Consider the following 23412-nt stretch of genomic DNA (forward strand, 5'->3'; position numbering starts at 1 on the left):
TGCAGGGATCCTTCTGGCTTGCCGTTTATTCAGTGATAGCATTGTTTTCTTTCTCCTCTACCTTTGTGTAGTTTTTCTAAGTGGGCAGGAGATTTTGTTCTTGATTGCGTTTCCATAACCAGAGCAACCGGTCAAAAGAATAAACACAAGGAGGTACAGTTTAAAGGTCAGTAGGGGAGCCACGGGGAATCCTAGCACACACCACACCCAAAGGGAGGCAGGAAAGAAGCGGAGAAACGGGGAACCGACGGGACCCAGAGGAAACGAACACCAAGAGAGCAGGCTTAAACTCACCCACGTGAGTCACTGCTTTACGCAGACTGAAACCTTCCATTAAATGTCAGACATGGTTAAAATGGACAAGAGACACATGGTAAAGGCATAGGCAAGCTGAGAGTAAAAGGATCAAAGATACACTGTGCAAACAATATAAGAAAGCTGGTGTGGCGATATTAATGCTTAAGCAAAGCAGATTTCAATACAAAAAATATAACCAGAGATAGAGACATTACATAATGATAAAAGGGTCCATTTTTTTGTGGCGGGGGGAGATGGGGGGAGACACAATAATCCTAAATGTGTTTGTAGCTAATAAAGGTATGACAAGTTTCAAAGTACAGGGAGCAGAGGGAATTAAAGGGAAATGGGCGAGCACAGCGGTTGGATTTTAACATCCCTCTTTAATAAAAAGGCAGACCAAAAAAAATCAGTAATGAAAGAGGATTTGAGCTACTAAAATAGTGAAACCAAGGAATTTTGTTATGTTTAAAGAAGTAAGATTTAAAGATCTGGTAGTTGTTATCTGAACCCTCACTTCTGAGTGGGACTTGATAAGCAGCGTTTTCCTGTACACATTCTGATGTCGTGGTGATGGAAATGTGTCTGTAGATTCGAGAAATCAACCAGAAGTTGCTCCGGTGCGCCACCAGGGGTGGGCGCCCTGGGGTCCAGCAGTGGAACCCAGTCTCCATGCTTCAGGGGGTCTCAGCCAGTGGTAAAATCCTTACTAATGTGACATTATCGCACAGGCAGAGCCTTTGCCTTTTTCCCTTGTAAAATACACCAAGCCACGCAAACAGCCTCTCAACATCGGCATCTCTCTGGGTCAGGGGTGCAAGCTTCCATCAGCCAACCCAGCAGGCTCCCCGTTACCTCTGGACCAAGAGCCAGCGGCAGTTCTGTAGAAGAGTTGGCAGACTTGGCAAACAGGAATGGAGTGCCCAGTTCCATCTGAACTCGGAGAACAGGTGATTCTTGACTAAGGGGCATGCCTACACTAAAACACTCCTGGCCCTGGCCGGGTAGTTTAGGTGGTTAGAGTGTCGTCCCGAGATGCCAAGGTTTCGGGTTTGATCTTTGGTGGGGGCACATGCAAGAATCAACCAGTGGCCCTGGCTGGTTTGGCTCAGTGGATAGAGTGTCAGCCTGCAGACTGAAGGGTCCCGGGTTTCGGGCTCGATCCCCAGTAGGGGGTGTGCAGGAGGCAGCCGATAGATGATTCTCTCTCATCACTGATGTTTCCCTCTCCCTCTCCCTTCTTCTGTGAAATCAATATAAACAAAACAAAACAAAACAATCAACCAATGAATGTATAAGTGGGACAACAAACCAATGTGCTTGTCTTTCTCAAAATCAATAAATAAAAGCAAACAAACAGCACCGCTCCTCCCCGCCCCCTTCATTGATCTGAAATTCAGATTTAACCGGGCCTCCTTGTGTTCTGTGCCACTTCGGAAGGGAAGGTGCTCTTCCAAGGGGCTGCTGGCTGGATGGAAGCAGTTTAAAGTGCCAGACAGGCGCCTGCCTTCAGGGTGCCACCTCCTCCTCTAACCTCCAGCGACATCCCTTGTCAATATGCCGGAGCAATAAAAAGACAGGGGCCAAGAGCTGCTCCAAAGGCCATTCTTTATTTAAATATTTTGATGATATGCATACAAATAGAGTCTCCCAAGGAACAAATGTAAAAACCAATACAAATCACCCTTTTGGGAACAGAGAGAGCCATTTAGAGAATGTGATTTACACTAGACACCTGCGACAGGCCAGGGTTCCCACACCTGCCCTAGGGGGGTGGGGAAGTTTAAGACCAAGTTTTGTTTGTTCCAAGTAGTTGGATCATGTTTACATTCCACACGGTGGTGCTATTCCTGCCGCATACTTGACAAAATATAACTGCTAACTCTATAATAATAAAAAGAAGCAACAATACTAAGTAGAGAGTAAAAAATTTAGATGATGGGAGAATGACCTTCACCTTGGTCATGCACTTATGGTGTCTAAACATATTTGCCTTTTACTCATAGTGGGAGCAAAAAGTATCAGTCTTTTGCATAGTACAATTCAAGTCAAAATTTCTATAAATGTGCTACAAAAATATGTTTAAAGATTCATTTCCCTAAGCAAAATATCTTGAACAATCACAAAATTACATGTTATTTAAAATTTCTGAAAATGATTGTTTGTTGTGGAGAATATTTATATAAATTGTTGCTGATATGAACATATATTTTGAAACCTGAAATGGATTTTTTTTTTCAAGGAGCAATAAAAATACAATCTGTTTATTTGGTCAAAACACCCAAATAACTTTTCAAAAAAGGGCAAGGGTGTTACCCAAATTCATGTCAGTTACAAATTTAATATGTAGTAAGTCATGATTGGCTAGTCAATGACTTTCAGACATAGAATAAAATACTAACTTCAAACTCATAATTCTATAAGTTATAAGGTCTTTCAGTGTTTCGAGATTTTAAAGAGAGTGGCGTGTAAAACCTAGTTTATGCCACAAATATTGATTTGGCACCCATGTTAGGCACTGAGGATGAATATGAGCCCCAAAACAAGCGTGGTTCTTTCTGTTCTGTATGTGGATAGCACTGTGGTGAATTTAGCTGAACAAAGTTAGAAGATAATAGAGCCTGAGGTTTTAGAAATAGTATATTATTACTATAAAAAGTGATTTTATAGTTATGAATTTCCCCTGGATAACTCCACTGAATTGGAAGTATTGAACATCGTCCTGATTACTGAGACAAAGGGGAAGGAGAATGCTATTTTTAAGGTCATACAACACACACACACACACACACACACACACACACACACAATCATACACAGTTATATGCACAGAAACATGTAATGTGTTCTTAGCATGTCAGTGCTCCGGAATTCAGTCCCCTAACACAGCCGGGAAGCCGCCGGTCTTTGCTGGTGGCCCAGCCCGTGCACCTGGGGAGAGCGCGTGTGCGCCCCGTGGGCGGTGCTGGAGGACGGCTGGGAGGACGGCTGGGAGGACGGCTGGGAGGACGGCTGGGAGGACGGCTGGGAAAGGCTGTGCGGAGGCGCCGGCTTCCTGGCTCTGCTGGTGCTGCTGACCCGGGGGCGCTAGTGGGAATCTGGTGAATCCCAGGAGCCAGGTTCCTCTCTCCTCAGCTTGCTTTGTGACACTGTGTGGCCACAGCTCACTGAATCCCAGAGCGTTTCTGAAGGGCCCTCCTGGGCGCTGAGCCAGCCGGGGCCGCTGTCTGTCAGTGACTGAGACACTTTAGCTTTGTGTACGAGCTTCCGTCCGGGAGGCTCCGGAAAGGCAGGTCTGCTGCTGACCTCTGGGAGACTGTGCTGGCTGCCCAGGCAGGGGTGAGGGCGGCAGGTGCTGGCTGCCCAGGCAGGGGTGAGGGCGGCAGGTGCCGGCTGCCCAGGCAGGGGTGAGGGCGGCAGGTGCCGGCTGCCCAGGCAGGGGTGAGGGCGGCAGGTGCTGGCTGCCCAGGCAGGGGTGAGGGCGGCAGGTGCTGGCTGCCCAGGCAGGGGTGAGGGCGGCAGGTGCCGGCTGCCCAGGCAGGGGTGAGGGCGGCAGGTGCCGGCTGCCCAGGCGTAGGGGTGAGGGCGGCAGGTGCCGGCTGCCCAGGCGTAGGGGTGAGGGCGGCAGGTGCCGGCTGCCCAGGCGTAGGGGTGAGGGCGGCAGGTGCCGGCTGCTCAGGCGTAGGGTGAGGACGGCAGGTGCCGGCTGCCCAGGTGTAGGGGTGAGGACGGCAGGTGCTGGCTGCTCAGGCGTAGGGGTGAGGGCGGCAGGTGCCGGCTGCTCAGGCGTAGGGGTGAGGGCGGCAGGTGCTGGCTGCTCAGGCGTAGGGGTGAGGGCGGCAGGTGCCGGCTGCTCAGGCGTAGGGGTGAGGGCGGCAGGTGCTGGCTGCTCAGGCGTAGGGGTGAGGGCGGCAGGTGCTGGCTGTCCAGGCGTAGGGGTGAGGGCGGCAGGTGCCGGCTGTCCAGGCGTAGGGGTGAGGGCGGCAGGTGCCGGCTGTCCAGGCGTAGGGGTGAGGGCGGCAGGTGCTGGCTGCTCAGGCGTAGGGGTGCTGCACGGTGCTGCGCTGAGAGATCCTGGTGGACGCGGTGGTTACAGTGCAACCAGACTCCTCGGAGCTGAAACTGGGCGGAGGGCCAGGGATTCCAGCTCCGGAAACCACAGTCCTTCTGGCCGTCACGGCCGTTTCAGCGGCCACTGGGGTGCTGGACTGCAGGGTGGAAGCGGGTGTCAGCACCCTCTCGGTCACGGTCACACTCCGCCCGCCTGCTGCGCTGGCCTGGGCCCGAGCAGGCTGCACGCCCGAGCTGGGGGCCAGGAAGCTCTCTCGCTCCCTCACCATCACGTAGTGTCCGTCTGGCAGGTGCGGGGTGCCTTCTAGGGCACCGGACAGGCCCCTGCTAGGCTGTATGACCCTCTCGGTGACCGTGATGTTTCCTTCATTAGCATAGTGCTGATTAGCATAGTGCTGATTAGCATAGTGCTGATTAGCATAGTGCTGATCCACCACGGCAGAGGCTGGCGCGTACACCCGCTCCGTCACAATGAGGCCCTGAGGCTGTCGGGGACCCAGGACCACCGCCGGGGGCGGCCCAGTGGGGCCCGTGGCAAAGGACGTTTCTGTCACGATGACATTTCCGGCAGCCAGGGCGTCAGGGAGCTGGGCGGCTCCCTTCTGGCCCTGCTTAGCGGACACAGACCGCTCGGTGACTATTTCCTGAGTGATTTCCTCTGCATTTGCTCCGTGCAAAGGTTTGGGAACCGGAAAGCTCCCTCCCGAGGAGAAGGAACTCTCGGAATGAACCCTCGTTTGCTCGGAGAGTGAGTGGGAAGCGGTTTCGCTCACGGGCGTTGGCCTCTGCTCAACTTCCAGATCCATATCTATTTTTCGGCCCAAGCAGACTTCAGCCAGGGTCTTGAATTTTAATCCCAAGTCATCCAAGAAGTGGTCATCCAGCTCTCCTTCAATGAAACTGCAGCAGCCTATGGAACCATGGAGCGACTCAGCATCTTCCTGCGAGTACATCAGGAGGCAGTCTTTGCCCGTGTGACTGTCATCTTCCTCAGTGTAACAGGCGGCTTTCTAAAAGGGAAGTACAAACAGGCGCAGGGTTAGTGACACCACCTCGGTTAAGGACGAGACTCTATATATTCCTGCCCAAAATACGTAACTGGAACGAATGCTAAGGAAGCATTAGGTACCAACACTGAAGGGCATCCGACAACACGTTGGCCAGTAGTCTTAAAAAATATTAGTATTGTGAGCCCAGTCGCCATGGCTCAGTGATGGAGTGTTGACCCATGAACCAGGAGGTCATGATTCAATTCCCAGTCAGGGCACCTGCCTGGGTTGTGGGCTCGATCCCCAGTAGGGGGCGTGCAGGAGGCAGCTGATCAATGATTCTTTCTTCATTGATGTTTCTATCTCTCTATCCCTCTCCTTTCCTCTCTGAAATCAATAAAAAAATATATTAAAAAGTAAAAAATATATTGAAAAAAAAAGACGGGGGTCATTGGTGGTCACTACGTAAGTCAGCTGATGGACTGGCTCAGTGGGTTGCATCTCTCTCCCCTCGTTACCTGTCTATAATCTCTTTAAAAATAAGAAACGACAAAGTGCCATCCAGATCCCAGGCAATAATTAGCCTAATCACACAGGCAATAATTAGCCTAATCACACAGGCAATAATTAGCCTAATCACACGCGTTCCTCCCAACCTACCTCAGTGAAATAGCTCCCTAAGAATTCCTCACTCATGGCACCAGCAGCCGCGCGAGCTGCGGCCATGTCTCTGAAGATCCCCGTGGCCCTGGTGGTCCTGATGGTTTCGCCGCCTCGGAGGGCTCCTGCCGTCCCTGTGACCTGGGTGGTGCCCCCGGAGAGATGGCTCCTGTGTTCCTCCCACCGCCCGTCCACCTCGGACATGTCATGCTGCACTCTGGTGAAGGACGCCGAGCTGCCTGCCTTCACGGCCGTCTCCTTGGCCGCCAGGCCTCCCGCGCCGCTGCCCACGGCCACACTCTCTCTGTGATCCGCTGTCAGCAGCGATGGCACCACCTGGGAGGGCAAAGGCAGTGGAGAACTGAGTCGGAGGGGTGAAGGGTCCGTCTGGGTGGTAGGATCTGAGCTACACGGGCACACAATAAGCTCTTCCCACAGAAACAAATTCGGAAAACGATTTTGGGTTGAATAACTTTTCTTTGAGTCTTCTGAAGACCCCCCTTCTACCTTCCTGTTTTTTTAGATGATTATAATGCAAGGAGAAAACAAAAGCTACTTAAATATTAGAGGACTGGTGCACGAAATTCGTGCATGGGTAGGGTCCCTAGGCCTGGCCAGCGATCAGGGCCGATTTGGGCCTTCCAGCTACTGGCCAGGGCCTCCCTTCCCCAGCTGCTGGCTGCTGGCCGGGGTCTTCCTTTGCTCTATGCCACCCCCTGGTGGTCAGTGCATGTACAGCGAGTGGTCAAACTCCTGAGGGTACACTGCATATTTTATATATATATATATATATATATATATATATATATATATATATATATATATATATGTATATATATTGTCATGGCTCATTTACTCTGTTGGCACCAATTGCATTCCAACTTTCCTCGAGTTTAAAGCCTTCTTTATGATGATAGAACTGTTATTTTTTGTCTAGCTGGACACATGGTCATCGCAAATACAGTTTCTATTTTAAGCCTCCATTGCTGGTAGAAAGTGCCACCTGACTAAGGCTGCTGGATGGGATTTCAGGCAGATATGGGGGATGTGTCTTATGGGAATGTTTTTCAGGAGCGGGTCTTCACCTTTCTCCTGTCTGCTTTGGGGAATGTGGGGACAGCAGTTAGTGTCTGGAGCATGAAGATGGCAGGGGATGGAACTCATCTGTGGAGGGACAATAAGGAAAAAGGAGCCGGCCGCCATATGGGATCAGCATGTTGGTCCTGGACCGCCCACATGTATACTTAAGCCACCGTGGTTCTGAGTTCCTGGACACTGGATGCTAAATCACATCCTGTTCGACATGAAGCTCACTGCAGACTGTGATGAGAGACTCAGGGTGAAGACTCAATGAAGAGGTAACAGGAGATGCTATTAGGTAGAATAGGGGGTTTCACAGTCTTTTACAACTGTAATGGGTGGTGGGCTTACCTCTGCCAACGCTACGTACTGAGGAAATGAAAATGCAGGAACATCTGGTTGTGAAAACTGCCCATTTAATATTGGTAATAAGAAATGTTTTCATCCTAAATCTCTACACACTCTTGTTCTCTCTAACCTTTGTTCTGCATTCCCCATGTCACGACCTGACCCCTTTTCTACATTCTCTGTAACCCAGGAGCTGCCACAGTACAGCAAAGCCCCCCCACTCTGCCCTGGCAACGAACACAAAATACGTTTCATTCGAAGGCATGCGAATGAAAGCTGTAAGGACCCCATTACTCTCTCATGACCTAACACGTTAGAAACACTTCCCAGGGGCCCTTTAAATCGGAAAAGACGAGTTTCATGCTCATCCCAGGACCTGACCTTGTCTTCAGGTGGTGCCCCTTCGTTGTTCCAAGGGTGCAGCATCTCTATGGTGCCAGGGATGGGCGCAAAGCCTTTGGCGCCTTCCCCGCACTGCCACATCAGCAGGAGAAGCGGCACAACTGGACGGGACAAAAGCAAGCACAAAAACGTTAGCCCCACCTTAATTCTAAATGTGTCATAGAATTTTGGAATTTGCATATATCACTTCCTGGAATTCAGTCTTCACTTATTTATAGCCCTATTGTTCCTTTCTCTTTTTTTCACCCTGATCCAGTCTCGCCGAGCTGGTGGTGGGAGAGGCACACCAAAGTCTACAGGCAGGATGTGGGGTCCTACAGATCCAGGGGCCTTGTCCGTCAGGAGGAGGCAGTGTCTGGGTACTGAGTGGAACACCAAGACTGAATACAATAGTATCTAAATCATCAAAACCAACTTAAAGTCTTCAATTTTTAAAACCATTTTCATCTATTTTTATTTATTTTAAGTCCTCACTTGAGGATTTTTTTCCATTGATTTTTTTAGAGAGAGGGAAAGACAGAGAAACATTGATGTGAGAGAAACCCATGGATTGGTTGCCTTCTGCACGTGCCCTGACCAGGGCCTGGGCCGGGGAGGAGCCTGTAACAGAGGTACATGCCCTTGACCGGAATCAAACCCAAGACCCTGTGGTTCTCTTAGGCCACTTTCACTTCTAATATGAGAATATCCACTATCCAAAAAAACACACACAAAAACAAAAAAGTGTTAAAAAAACCAAAAGCTCCCAAGGTTAGAAACATTTTAACATGCTCAAATGGAATTTCTATAGTACTTCACCACTTCCTCCTAGAGTAGAATTGGGCAAAAGGCAGACTCAAAAGGGATTGGAGGTTCAAATCTACCTTTGAGTTACCTGAGTACTACTTTCTAAAACGATTCTGCATTAAAACCTTTAGGACCGATCTAGAACGCAGTACAATTTCAGAGCTCCCCCCTTAAATCTCATTCTACCTCCAGGAGGAAGTGAAGGCCAATGTTGGCCTCTCGATCAAGGTCGTAAAGGCTTTCACTACACCTGTGCACAGTACACCAGAATTGGGTGTTACTGCCACTCCCACTGGGCAGCTTCCAATGACGAAATGACGACTCCCTAGACATGTTTTATGTTAACAGTTGACAGCAGAGTCACTGTAGCTACTGTGAGAGATAATAAGATTGAAATCAGCCAGGGGCAGTTCCAACATTTGTGCAAATTCAACAAATATTTGTCAAGGGTGTACCAGGTGCCAAGTGCCACAGTAGGCCCCTGGGAATGTGAGTGAGAGGCAGTGCTGGGAATCCCCACTCCAGTACCTCCCTACCAGCTTGGGGAACTGCGGGAAGTCACTGTTATGTGTCTGTAAAGCACAGACGATGGTACGACAGCACACTGTAAACTGTTGAGTGATGTGCACCTACTGACGGCTTCGCCAAGCTCTCCCTGTCACTGAAATAGCGGGGCTGCCTCGGAGATGGCCCTCTGCCCACGTTCAGTGGTCAAGGGCAGTGGTCTTCCACGTGACCCGAGACTGCAGCCCTTGGTTCTCTCATGAAAGAAACCCTGAGGTCTTGGAGGACACGCAAGGCAGGCAGGATGGGTCCTCACTGTTGGGAAGCACAGAAGTCTCAGTTCTGTGGGCCCGGTGAGGGCAATCCACGCAGAGGGTCTGGGGAGATGAAGGGGAGGCCACGCAGAGGGTCTGGGAGATGAAGGATAAGCCACGCAGAGGGTCGGGGAGATGAAGGGGAAGCCACGCAGAGGGTCTGGGAGATGAAGGGGAGGCCACGCAGAGGGTCGGGGAGATGAAGGGGAGGCCACGCAGAGGGTCTGGGAGATGAAGGATAAGCCACGCAGAGGGTCGCGGAGATGAAGGATAAGCCACGCAGAGGGTCGGGGAGATGAAGGATAAGCCACGCAGAGGGTCGGGGAGATGAAGGGGAAGCCACGCAGAGGGTCGGGGAGATGAAGGATAAGCCACGCAGAGGGTCGGGGAGATGAAGGGTAAGCCACGCAGAGGGTCGGAGGAGATGAAGGATAAGCCACGCAGAGGGTTGGGGAGATGAAGGGGAAGCCACGCAGAGGGTCGGGGAGATGAAGGGGAAGCCACGCAGAGGGTCGGGGAGATGAAGGATAAGCCACGCAGAGGGTCGGGGAGATGAAGGGGAAGCCACGCAGAGGGTCGGGGAGATGAAGGATAAGCCACGCAGAGGGTCGGGGAGATGAAGGGGAAGCCACGCAGAGGGTCGGGGAGATGAAGGATAAGCCACGCAGAGGGTCTGGGAGATGAAGGATAAGCCACGCAGAGGGTCGCGGAGATGAAGGATAAGCCACGCAGAGGGTCGGGGAGATGAAGGATAAGCCACGCAGAGGGTCGGGGAGATGAAGGGTAAGCCACGCAGAGGGTCGGGGAGATGAAGGATAAGCCACGCAGAGGGTCGGGGAGATGAAGGGGAAGCCACGCAGAGGGTCTGGGAGATGAAGGGGAAGCCACGCAGAGGGTCTGGGGAGATGAAGGGGAGGCCACGCAGAGGGTCGGGGAGATGAAGGGGAAGCCACGCAGAGGGTCGGGGAGATGAAGGATAAGCCACGCAGAGGGTCGGGGAGATGAAGGATAAGCCACGCAGAGGGTCTGGGGAGATGAAGGGGAAGCCACGCAGAGGGTCGGGGAGATGAAGGATAAGCCACGCAGAGGGTCGGGGAGATGAAGGGGAAGCCACGCAGAGGGTCTGGGGAGATGAAGGGTAAGCCACGCAGAGGGTCGGGGAGATGAAGGATAAGCCACGCAGAGGGTCGGGGAGATGAAGGGGAAGCCACGCAGAGGGTCGGGGAGATGAAGGGGAAGCCACGCAGAGGGTCTGGGGAGATGAAGGGGAGGCCACGCAGAGGGTCGGGGAGATGAAGGGGAAGCCACGCAGAGGGTCTGGGAGATGAAGGGGAAGCCACGCAGAGGGTCGGGGAGATGAAGGGGAAGCCACGCAGAGGGTCGGGGAGATGAAGGGGAAGCCACGCAGAGGGTCGGGGAGATGAAGGGGAAGCCACGCAGAGGGTCTGGGAGATGAAGGATAAGCCACGCAGAGGGTCGGGGAGATGAAGGGGAAGCCACGCAGAGGGTCGGGGGAGATGCAGGGGAAGCCACGCAGAGGGTCGGGGAGGTGGGCTCTGACCAGGTGAATGTGTAAAGCGAAGATGAATGAGAATAAGATGAGCCTGTGAAATAGCCTTGTATCTGATCTTGTCTGAGTGCCTCCTGTGGGCAGGGCGCTGACCTAGGCGCTGGGCAGCGAAGCAGAGACCAGGTCCTTGCCTCAGAGCTCCTCAAACGGGGACCCCAACTACGTGAAGTCAGTCAGAGAAAGGCAGATGCCAGAGGGTTTCACTCACATGTGGAATCTGAACAACTACACAAGTCAAACAAGCAGAACAGAAGCAGACTCACAGACACAGACCAGACTGCGGGTTCCCAGAGGGGAGGGAGGTTGGGGGACTGGGTGCAAAAGGTGAAGGGGTCAAGGAGGACAAATTGGTAGTTACAAAGCAGTCACAGTGACACACGGTCCAGCACAGGGATGTGGGCAGTGATGCTGTGATAACTGTACGGTGCCCGGTGGGTACTGGAAATACCAGGGGGGACGGGTAGTAGAGTGTATGGTTGTCTAACCATTATGCTGTACACCTGAAGCTAATACACAATAATACTGAATGTAAACTGTAATTTAAACATTTAAAAAATGCTGTGTTTTTTTAAATGGGGACCCCACCGATGTCTATGTTAAAAGGTTGCTGAAGATCATGCATGGTAGCCTTGGTGATTTAAATCAGAAAATGATACATTTTTATCCAACCAAGTTCTGAGGCACGCTCTAATGACCTTCGGTGAATTCACCAACGATCAGTCCTTGTCCCCCCTCGCCCTCCGTGTTCAGTGGGTGAGGATAACTGAAGGAACCCACGGCTCCTCTGGTACCAACTCCCGGGAAGCCCAGTGACCGAAGGAGCCAGCAGAACACTCACGCAGCAGGAGCAGCAAAGCCAAGATGATGAGCGCGATGGCCGCGGGCCCCAGCCCCACGTAGGCGCCGCGCAGCGCCTCCACGCAGCCGCTGCCGTCCAGGCACTTGCACACCGTGAGCTTCAGGACCTGCTTCTCGGAGCAGCTGAGGCCCTGGCTGTCTGAGATCAGGAGCTGGATGTCACTGCTCCCCGGCCTCCGCTCGCGTTGCTGCAGCAGCACGCTGGTACCTGTGGGGGAGGAGGCAAGAGGAACGACAGTGAGTGATGGCCGAGGAAGGGCAAGAGGGAATTCTGGAAACATTTTATTTTTAAAGTAAGTTTTTATTGATTTAGGGAGAGAGGAAAGGAGAGAGAGAGAGAGAGAAACATCGATGAGAGAGAAGCATCAACATGGACTGGCTGCCTCCTGCCACCCCTGCTGGGGTTGAGCTGGCAACCTGGGCATGTGCCCTCGACCGGGAATGGACCTGGTGACTTCCTGGTGCCTGGGTTGATGCTCAACCACTGAGCCACACTGGCTGGGCTGGAAACAGTTTTTAGTGGCCAGTAATATTTAGCACCAGTTAGAAGCGTCATCCTTTCTACATAGCTCTATTTCTTTTTTCCTTTTCGGGGGAAGGGAAGGTGAAACTATCCCCTTTTGGAGACACCCCAGAGGTGGGCTGGCATGTTGGTATGAAAAGGGTTTGGTCTAATTTCTTGCTTAGTCCAGACACTCCAAATATGTGGGTGAAGAGCAAAGAATAGGAGTTAGACCTGCCTTACCTTCACGATGATCAGCCTTCACAAATGTGTGTGGTTTGCCAAATACTATAAACTATATTATGTACTGGGAACATAGTGACACACAAGTGGTACTTCTATTGAATGACCTTTATTTTAGCGTTTCATAAAAAAAAAAAAATGTATCCAGGCAATTTCAAACAGACAGTCGAGAGAAGAGCATAATTAACCCCATGGTAGCCGTCACCAGCTTTAACATTATGAAAGCTCTGTGAAGTGATTGTGAAGAGTTGTTAAACTTTAAATGTTTAACATTAGATCTGTAAATTAAGAAGAACATGGGTATGATATTTGAAACGTTTTGAAAACAAACACTAATTGTTTAGGAAAAGTCTCCGGGGAGGTCTCTGTACGGTCACAACCACCGGAAGGGCGGGCACCGGAGGCTCACGTCAAGAGGGCGGACTTACCTGCTGGGATAGCCACGTGCAGGATGTGGCCACAGCATAAGGCTGTCTGGCCGGGAGGGTCACAGAGACCCTCCTTAATGGGTGTCCATCACTCACCCACTTCGTGACCTTGAGCAAGCTACTGAACTCTAGTTAAATCAAGGTTTCCTCAGCCAGAATGAAGGAATAATGGTATGGAGGAAGGGTTAAATGAGGTCATGCGTCTGAAGGGCCAGCAGAGTGCCTGGCACGTGGTCAGTGATCAATAGATGTTACTTGTTTGCTTAGACGGGCAAGGTGCCCCACAGCTTGTGAGACACAACCACATCTTCAAGAGCAATTTAGAGAACACCCAGCGATCAGCTGGGCATTGGGTGATTTTTCTTCTCTCCCTCTTCTGTTGTTGCGAATGGGATATTGGATTCGAGCCAGATAAAGGACACTATGCCCAAGGTTCGAAACCTCATTTTATAACCTTTGAAAACTGTATTGGAAATCCTATATAATAAAAGGATAATATGCAGATTGTCCCCTCCACCGGGAGTTCAACCTGAGTTCAACCAGGGGGTGGGGCTGGCCCACCAACCGCCCGCATCCCCTCCCCCTGCCCTGCCCGATTGCCTGATTGGGGCGAGCCGGCCGGACCCCACCCGTGCACGAATTCGTGCACCAGGCCTTTAGTATAATTGATAAAAGAAACCCAGCCTCTAGCATAAAGGCTCTCCACTTGTTTTGTGTAATATTTTGATCTGTCAGCCAGTGACTTGGCTTACTTTCTTTGTGTATGATTTTCCACTCCTCTGCCGTGCCAGCTGGTTTGTCAACGATGACGAAAGTGAAAGGGTCACTGTTTGGGTACCCGTCCAGGTCCCTCGCGGTCACGTTCACGTACTGCACGTCATCACAGACATTCATCACCGGGTCCACCAGGGTGGGGCAGTTGTCGTTGATGTCTTCCACCGTGATCACAACAGTGCCAGTGATGGTTTTTCTAGGAGAATCTTAAAGAAAGGGAAGAAAAATATACGTAAATTCTGATTCTGTTGCTGATAACCAGCATAGTTTGAATTTTCTTGCCATTTTCATAAGAAGGTCCTAACAAATGAGGACACTTCCTATCCTAGATATTTTTCATAGTCAGATCACCTAATATCTTTTAATCCAAAATATCTACTTAATAACTTACCTTCTGAGATAGCTAAAATCTTTACAGTGTATGTACCATTTTGGACATATCTGGATTCAAAATCGGGAAATTTTACAAGTTTAATCTCCGAGGTGACAGAATCCACAGAGACCCAGTTGTCTATATCTTCCAATTTGGTATATCTGTTTAAAACAAACACAAAATCAATTTTGAATTCTGGAGAAACTGTGACTCTAATATTTACAAACTCAAGTTTAACTTTTGCTTCATTGTATATGTTCTTGTTACAGGCATTAACTTGAAATGTTTTTAATTTCCTGAAACTATCCTAAAAGCCCCTCTCTTTACTGCACACGCCACTTATTTTGGAACCTTCCTTGTTGCAGAAAACACAGCGGAGGCCGTTAGTTAATATTATTTTGGGAAAAGGCAATTTGCTACTCTTGGATGATGAATTCCATTAGAAGAAGTCATCAAGTTCAGTGGTTCAGCATCGACCTATGAACCAGGAGGTCACGGATTAATCCCCGTCAGGGCACATGCCAAGGTTTCGGGTTCAGTCCCCAGTGTGGGGCGTGCGGGAGGCAGCCGATCAACGATTCTCTCTCATCATTGATTTGTGTCTCTCTCTCCTTTCCCTTCCTCTCTGAAATCAATAAAACAATATATATTTTAAAAAGAAGTCACCCAAAGGAAAGGTGGTTGCAGGGCACGCAGGGTTCTTGCTGTGGCTGACCACGCACGGTGACACACTCCTTCATAAAGTGCTGGTACCTAGGGGCGCTCAGGCCAGAGGTCCCAGGCGCCAGGACAGCTAAGCGACCCAACAGCCCGGCTGACGGCGGGGCCGGCTGCACGTCTGGGCGGCAGGCGCGGCTGCTTTAAGTCCCACCCGAGTGACCACCTGGGCTCCGTCAGGAACCGTTCTGTAGGTTCGTCTTCCATGGCATGGACCTGCCACCTACGATGTACATTTACTCTGAAATTTTCACCTAGCGTGCAGACCTAAGGTGCTTTAACGGGGCCCAGCCCCGGCCCTTCCCGAGGGCACAGTGGTGCCATCTGGTGGGCTCTCAGCCCAAGTATCTGAGTAAAAGCCACCGTGACCGAGACCAGGGTCAAAGGCTCCTCCATCCCTGCACCTAACAGCATGGCTTCAATGAAGTCACTTCCAGGGTGGATGTGCAAATGAAACTGGCTTCTCCACATTAAAATCCATGCGGCAACTATTTCTTTTAACCAACCTGGTACCAAGTGGAATTTGCAATAAAATTTGCTACTTTCTTTGCTGTTTTTCAGCCTTGCTAGCCAGAACTCTCTGAGGCGAGGGACCCAGCCCTGCCGCACACTCGGGGTGGAGGGAACGGGCCGGGGAACAGTGGCAGGTACAGCCCTGGGGCAGTTAACCTACAGGCCGCTGGGGAATCGCAGTGCTGGGTGGGCAGAAATGAGCGGGTCACCCTTCATTGTGATGTTGTTGTGAACAGGCACTGAGAGGAAGGTACAACGAGCACCGCTGTTCGTCACCGCCTCTTACTTTGCACGGGCCACTTGTCCGGTGTCTTCGTCAAAAGCTTGAAACTTCCCAATTACTCGGCTCAGGCTTGTTTTTTCCATGCTCTCGCTGGTGCGAATGGAGATGGTGCTGCTTCTGAAATGAATGCCTTCTTTCACGTTCTTCACCTTCACTTTGATGGGGATGGATGTCGGCTTATATTTACTCTTAATTGACTTGTGGAAAGGGGCTTTATTAGTGACAACGACGCTGAAGTCAAGATGCTTCATTTCTTCATAATCTAATGCCTAGAAAGGCAAAATCAAAGGGAACTGTTCAAAAGAGAACACAGAACACACACACACATGCACCACATGTGATTTTAATGTTGGATAGGACAATTTAACACAGCAGCCCTGAGTATTCCAACTCACATTGATAACATGCATTTAAAAATCTGCCAACGTGGATGTTCGTAACTGTGAAGGATGATTATGAAACATCCCCAATTTTTTTAAAGGTCAATGTCACTTAAAAAAACATATTTATTCTGAACAATTTGAAGTGATTTCTCAAGGAAGTTAATGGACATTCAATATCAGTTAATATCCCTTAAACTGGTTCCATGGGTTTGTTCTGGGGAAAGGGCTACATACACAGTACTTACCTTAATAAGGATCACGATTCCTTCATTAGTTTGATTGTCAGTTTCTATGCGGAAATAACCCCTTTCATTTCCTGACACAAATGTAAAATTGGCCAACCAGTTATCCGAGCCCCTCTCATCTGCGTCGAGCACTTTTATGCGCATCACTTCTACATTGACGCGGTTTTCTTCAACCATCCCTTCATACTGCAAGTCAGGAACACAGGACTTTCATGTTAATGCCACACACACACACACACACACACACACACGTCATACATTTTTTAGGTAAAACTAACATGAATAAGTGGATACATTGGTTATAAAAATAGTAGTTACCCTTTGACTCTCCACCACGGGTATATTGTCATTGACATCCAAAATACGGATCTGAACTTGAGCTTGCTTGACGGGCTTATCTGTTATTTCTCCTTCGTTGCCGTCTCTGGCTTCCACCGTCAGAGAGTAGCTGCTGTGTTCCTGCAGGGCAATGCAAATACCCCCTGGGTGAGCATCAGCCCTCCAAACAAACCTGTCTTCCTGCTTTTAGTCACGTCACCATCAAGGAAATGCACCGCAGTGCAATGTACTCATAAGTAAGTTTCATGGTCTGCTGTTATTCGTGTGAAGATGTTTATTTGATGTCAGCGATTTTCCAGAAGGGGCATAGGAGCCTGGAGGAGTTGCTGATAGTTTCTTAAAGATGTCCTTGGTGATATTAGTCAATTTCTTAAACATGTTCATTGGTGATGTAAATCAATTTCTTAAAGATGTCGTTGGTGATATTAGTCACTTTCTTAAATATGTCATTGGTGATATTAGTCAATTTTTAAAACATGTTCATTGGTGATATAAGTCAATTTCTTTAATATTAGTCAATTTCTTAAACATGTCATTGGTGATATTAGTCTATTTCTTAAACATGTCATTGGCGATATTAGTCAATTTCTTAAACATGTCATTGGTGATATTAGTCTATTTCTTAAACATGTCATTGGTGATATTAGTCTATTTCTTAAACATGTCATTGGTGATATTAGTCTATTTCTTAAACATGTCATTGGTGCTATTAGTCTATTTCTTAAAGATGTCATTGGTGATAGCAGTCAATTTTAAAAACAGGTTCATTGGTGATAGCAGTCAATTTCTTAAACAAGTCATTGGTGATGTTATCAGGAGATGAGTCTCTCCTTACACCAGTTTGTGCCCAGAGTGCTGTTCACAGCGCGGTTTCTCTACCTTGGAAGTGATGGCGAGAATACAGGGACCGGTTCTTCTACCTCACACTCCCTTGTCAGCTCATAGTTAAGCCAGAGAGACCTGGTCTCCAGGAAAAGCTGGCCAGTGAAGGCAAAACTTGGTGACCTTGACCTTTGTCCGGACATCCCGAGGGATCTGATTCTTAGAGAAGGGGCCCTAGAGAACGACATCTCAGATGCTCACCTCAAATGAGCCCTGCTCTTCCCATGGCCCCACAGCGTCTCCCTCCGAGTGGGGGTGGAGGTGACAGGGTGGGAGCCAGCACCGTGCGTGGGGCGGCTGTGCGGGGCAGAATTTCAGTGACAGGAGGACGGCAGAGGCTGCGCCCGGCTCCAGTGCTGGCTGTCACTTCCTAGCTGTGATGGATACCCTCACTGCCTTTGACCCCCAGCGTCCTTCTGTGTAAAATGGGGATGGAGGATGTATGGCTCTGCCTCACAGGGTTTCTAGGTGGACTGAATGGGTTCATCTACGTAAAAGGTGTGGGATACACCTGGCATATGTAAATGCCCGATAAGGAACATTATGGGCTAACCTTCCCATACTTCAGGGACAGCAGCTTATTAAAAAGTCACACTACTTCAAAAGAATACTTTTCCATTCTAATTTTATTGAAAGGTCTAGAGTAGCAGTTTAAGAGTAATAAAATTCTTGAATTCTACCAAGATCTCAGGAGGAACATTGGGCACAACCCTGTCCCCTCTGGGCAGAGTGAAATCATCTAAGAGATACAAAATATATTGACTGCCCTTGGGTGATGATTCATAGTTGATGACAACTCAGTGTTCTTAGGATCATCACCATTTCCCTCATGCACACTTAAAATCTTCCTGTGCGCAGCACGTGTAAAATCTTCCATATCCCTTTTTTCTTTTAAAAATTTTCCTTTCAGTTAGAAAAAAAAAAGTGAAATGTTTGAGAGAACAGCCTTTCTAGGAAACATACTCAAATTTTCTTCCACTTTGGGATTTACAGTAATTCTTCCCTTTACAAAGAGTTCTGTAATAGGGCTGCCACCTCTGCCTTTTTGCCTTCCGAGGCCTGTCTCTGAGTGGTGAGGGAGACCCTGGTGTTTCATGGCAGAACCGCAAGCTTAGGAAGCTCTCTAGCACACAGAACCCGGCTGGAGAGGACCCAGAACAGCGCTGTCCATGACAGTTTTACATTTTCTAGCAGCCACATTCAAAAAAGTAAAAAAATAAATAAAATAAATCCTGATGTTAATACTAAAATATATTTTATCTAACCTATGGTATCCCAAATATTATTTCAAAATGAAATCAACAAAAAGTTATTAAGATGGCATTTTACATTCTTTTCTCTTTTCACACTAAGTATTCCCAGTTTGGTACATCTTCTGTTTGTAGCACAACTCAATGTGGACCAGTCACATTTCAAGTGCCCACCGGCCACATATGGCTCGTGGCTACCATATGGGACAGCACATCCCTAGGAGGGATAATGCCAGGTGTTAGCCTGTGAACTAGAAATATACAACAAAGTAAGAAAACGGAAGAGAGGAACATAGAGGAGAACCTGAGAGAATAAAGGAGAGTTTAAAAGATGAGCAACATAAAATATTCACGTACCTCTCTGTCCAAGGTACTACTGACTGTATAAATCTCTCCCGTGTCTTTATTCAGGTAGAACATTGCGGGGTAAGCAGGCTCCTGAGATACAATTTTGTAGGAAATTTTAGAATTCATGGAATTGGGCTCATCTGCATCTGTCGCGTTGATTTTCATCACAAGGGTATCTGGCATTAGAAACAAAGGCGTCCAGAATGAAACTCAACCTTGACCATGTGCACATATGTTATTTTATGTATCATTTCAGCTTGTTCCAAGAAGGATTTCAGGTGTTTATCAAAACCACAGTTTACCAAGATAAAAAAACTGAACTGGACGAGGAAATAAGTGTGAATGGATTGTAGGAGTAAGAAAAACAAGGAAAGGGCAGGACCAACGTTAATACATACAATTCTTAGGGTGAAGTCCCCAACACTTGCTACAGGAGGGCCACAGATTTATTTATAATAGTTCTAATAAAAAAAAGGAGAATGAACAGGTACAAACAGATGCTTATTAAAATACAAACAATTCAGGAGAAGCACAGCTGTTCTTCAGACTATGATCAAAGAGAAATGTCTTGCCTGGCTGGTGTGGCTCAGTGGTTGAGCATGGACCTAGGACCCATGACCCATGAGCTCACAGTTTGATTCCCAATCAGGGCACATGTCCGGGTTGCAGGCTGATCCCCAGTAGGGGGTGTGCAGGAGGCAGCTGATTGATGATTTTCTCTCATTATTGGTATTTCTATCTCTCTGAAATCATAAAAATATATTTTTTTAATAAAGAGAAATCTCTCTCTATAAGCATTCATGTAGAGCACTCTATTGAATGATACTAATAAACCTGACAGTAGAAATAACATGAGTCAAAGGGCAGCAAACTACTGCCAGCGGGCAAGACCAGACAGCCACCAGTTTTGTAAATAAAGTTTTATTGGAACACAGCCATGCCCATTTGCTTACATGCTTTCTATGGCTGCTGTTCTGCTATAAGCCAGAATAGCTGATACAGAGATCCAACATGCCACAGCCATCCACCATATCTGTTCTGCGGGTATAAAACATGTCATGTACAGTCTTTTGAACATGTGACAAAAAAGCCGGTTCTACACCTGGAGCAATAGGCTTGTTACTCTTTGTCCCGTGGCTAACCCTCAGCCCCCACGGAGCCCCAGGAGGTCGTGTTCAGTCCCTCAGCGGGTTACAGTGCCTTTGGGTCTTCACTCACGTGCTGCGCTCAGTTCTTCCACGGACCCGACAAAGACGTCCTGGGTGAACACGGGCTCGTTGTCGTTGATATCCAGAACTTTAATGCGCAGTTCTAATGGCTTCTCTAGATTGTTGCCTCTTTCATCCAAAGCGTAACCAATTAGCTGAAGTCATGGCACAAATAACACAAGAGATTAGATTTCAGCTGAGGTAATGACCTGCCGCGGTATCAAAAAATAATAAAACAAATCGTGACAGTTACCAAAGATAAAACTTCAAACTAATAAATGTAAAATTGTTCTTACCAGGAAATAGGGCGTTTCTTCTCGATCAAGAATGCTGGTGACGTTCAGTTCTCCCGTATTTTTATCAAAGGCAAACACACCATAAGGGGGCTCTGTGATGCCTTTTCCAGTGTATTTGTATGTAATTTTTATTCTTTTTTCTTCTGCAATATCAGAATGTATCTAGCATAAAAAGAACAAGGGGATATTATCTCTAGATAGAGAATTTGGAAAGTTGGGGAAATTTAATAAGATTTTTTCCTTTTTATGTAAATTTTATTCTTAACGACTTATATAATTAAAATTAGTAAGAAGAAGAGTTCTTGCATATTGAACCCCAAAGAATCAATGCGTTTTAGGGAAACAGAACGAAAGAAAGTGTGAATGACTCAGATATCTCAGAAAACCAAACCGAACCAAACCCGAACGAAAAACTCAGTTGCTCACACACACACTGAGCTGTGACGCCTGGCTTACAGTCTGCGTTTCGGAAGGCTTTCTCCAGACGGCCCGCTGCTGGGAAATGGGGAGCTCGTCATGCATGACGTGTCTCAGTCAGACTGGAAAGGTGTCTGCGCCATAAACCAGGCGACAGGGACGGGACAGAGGGACGGGGTGAGGCAGGGACGGGAAGCCTTAGGACCCCACGCTGCAGATACCCGTGGGGCGGGCTTCCAGCAGGGGGAGCTGGAGGGGCGAGGGGGAGGGGCTGGAATGTGGAATGAGTTAGATCACTTAGGGCCGTGGTTGGCAAACTGCGGCTCGCGAGCCACATGCGGCTCTTTGGCCCCTTGAGTGTGGCTCTTCCACAAAATACCACGGCCTGGGCGAGTCTGTTTTGAAGAAGTGGCGATAGAAGAAGTTTAAGCTTAAAAAATTTGGCTCTCCAAAGAAATTTCAGTCGTTGTCCTGTTGATCTTTGGCTCTGTTGACTAATGAGTTTGCCGACCACTGACCAAGGGGATGTAGCAGAGTGGCGGATGCAGCTGATAGGAGCTGAGGCCAGCGCGGAGGTCAAGGCCAATAAATCCCAAGGGAAGCAGTTGAAAGGGTCTCACGACGTGGGGGAGCGTGCTTTGATTTACCTTTTCGACCCATCACTCTGGCTGCTTTGGGGAGAATGAACTGTGGTGGGGGTCGGGGTTGGCAGGGGGTGCCAAGAGTGAGAGCAGGGACACAAGGTCAAGACTCTTTGGGGAACACAGGTCAGAGATGACACTGACTTGGACTGGGGGGTGGCAGTGGAGAGAAGTGGGCAGATCCGGAATATATTTCAGGGGTAAAGCTCATAACACTTGCTACATTTTTAAAACTGGATGGAATGATAGTGCCATTCACTGAAATGGGTAGAACTTAGAGCACCTTTAAGGGGAAAACAATCAGGGGCTCAGGTTCGCACATGAGATATAACCATAAAAAAATAGGAACTGAGTGAAAAGGGAGCTAACTATTGGGCCAGGACAACGACATTAGCGGGGACTGTCTCCAGCTGTGTGGATGGTCACCATATCTATTCGGCATCAGTTTTTCCTTTTGAAAATTCCTCTTCACGGGTAGGGGAGCGGAATACGCCACTCCCAAATGTGCCAGCTTGGTACGGGCTTATTTTGAGCTGAAGGCCACTGAGAAGCGGATATAACACAAGCTCTCTGCCCTCCCGCTGTGTGTCTAAACGCAGGACATGAATTTATAAAGGTGATCTCTCTCTCTCCTCTCTACCCAGGACAAGAGTTAATCCTCATGACAACCTTAGACCCTTTTCAGTATTGAGAGGGCACAAGGACTCCACATATCAAACTTGACTAGCGAGTCTTTCTACCATCAGTTTACCGTGTATCTGTCTTCCCACTGTTTGCTGCCCCCACAAATTCGAGGTCCCTTTCCTTTGCCTTGTCACTTCTCTAAGGATTTATTGTTCCTTTCCCAAGACGCCCAAATTCTAGCCAAACCTTTGAGTTACTCATCTCTGGATCCTCCCATGTGTTACATGTATAATACACACGTTAATAAACCTGTTTACTTTTCTCCTGTTAATTTTTCTTTTGTCAGTCCAACAGGTTCCCAGTCAGAGAACCTAGGAGGGTAGCAGGAAAAAGAACTTTTCCTCCCGAGCATATGATACTTTTGAGTATTGTAACCTGTTTGTTACACAGAGATTCAACTGGTGCTAGATCCCTTAACTCTTAACTTAATCAAAGCCCCAAATTATACATATCCTAGTATCTTCACCAATGATGGTGCATCTTCCAGAATGGGAGAGAGGAAGGTTTTTTTGTTTTTTTTTAAATTAAATTTATTGGGTGACATCATCATATAGGCTTCAGGTGTGGCTTTCTATTTTTTTTAAGTTAAATTTATTGGGGTGACATTGGTCAATATGATATGAAAGAAGATTTTAAAACTAGAGGTTCCTGCTAAAAATTAAGCTTTGCTAATTTTCAAATACATCCACAATATTAAAAAACCTCATTAAGTACATTATAGAATTTTCCTTAAATTTGAAAGTGGACACACAAGTCTCCTTCCACCACATTTCGGTAACGTGCACGTATTTTCTGTTCCTCTTTAGAGAGTACCTTGGCGATGGGATTCTTTTTGGACAGATCCTCTCCTTCCCGCAGGCTCACGGGGGCGGTGATCCAGGCTCGCTTCTGCCGCACCAAGTGAGTGTGTTTAGGAGGCGGCTCATGTTCGCTTCTGGTGTGTAAGGTCTACAACAAATTGCCAAAAAGTGATTCAGTGCCTAAGACGTCAGGATGGTATCATGGAA

At 48.3% G+C, this 23412-nt stretch overlaps 1 protein-coding gene across 1 annotated transcript in view; it reads right to left on the reverse strand.

The window, feature by feature from the left end:
- Nucleotides 1-4331: 4331 nt before the first annotated feature.
- DSG2 (desmoglein 2) overlaps nt 4332-23412 on the reverse strand; it is a 32621-nt gene continuing 13540 nt past the window's right edge. Inside the window, exons 3-15 of the mRNA XM_054724044.1 lie at nt 23219-23353; nt 20664-20825; nt 20378-20522; nt 19169-19335; nt 16659-16799; nt 16341-16526; nt 15716-15981; nt 14218-14360; nt 13805-14032; nt 11860-12087; nt 7827-7948; nt 6018-6353; nt 4332-5378 (exon numbers count right to left, since the gene is read on the reverse strand). Coding sequence (XP_054580019.1) covers nt 4332-5378; nt 6018-6353; nt 7827-7948; nt 11860-12087; nt 13805-14032; nt 14218-14360; nt 15716-15981; nt 16341-16526; nt 16659-16799; nt 19169-19335; nt 20378-20522; nt 20664-20825; nt 23219-23353 — 3306 coding nt within the window. The remainder of the gene's footprint in view (nt 5379-6017; nt 6354-7826; nt 7949-11859; nt 12088-13804; nt 14033-14217; nt 14361-15715; nt 15982-16340; nt 16527-16658; nt 16800-19168; nt 19336-20377; nt 20523-20663; nt 20826-23218; nt 23354-23412) is intronic.

Source organism: Eptesicus fuscus, chromosome 12 (assembly GCF_027574615.1).
Source record: "Eptesicus fuscus isolate TK198812 chromosome 12, DD_ASM_mEF_20220401, whole genome shotgun sequence".
In the NCBI taxonomy this organism is placed as follows: Eukaryota; Metazoa; Chordata; class Mammalia; order Chiroptera; family Vespertilionidae; genus Eptesicus; species Eptesicus fuscus.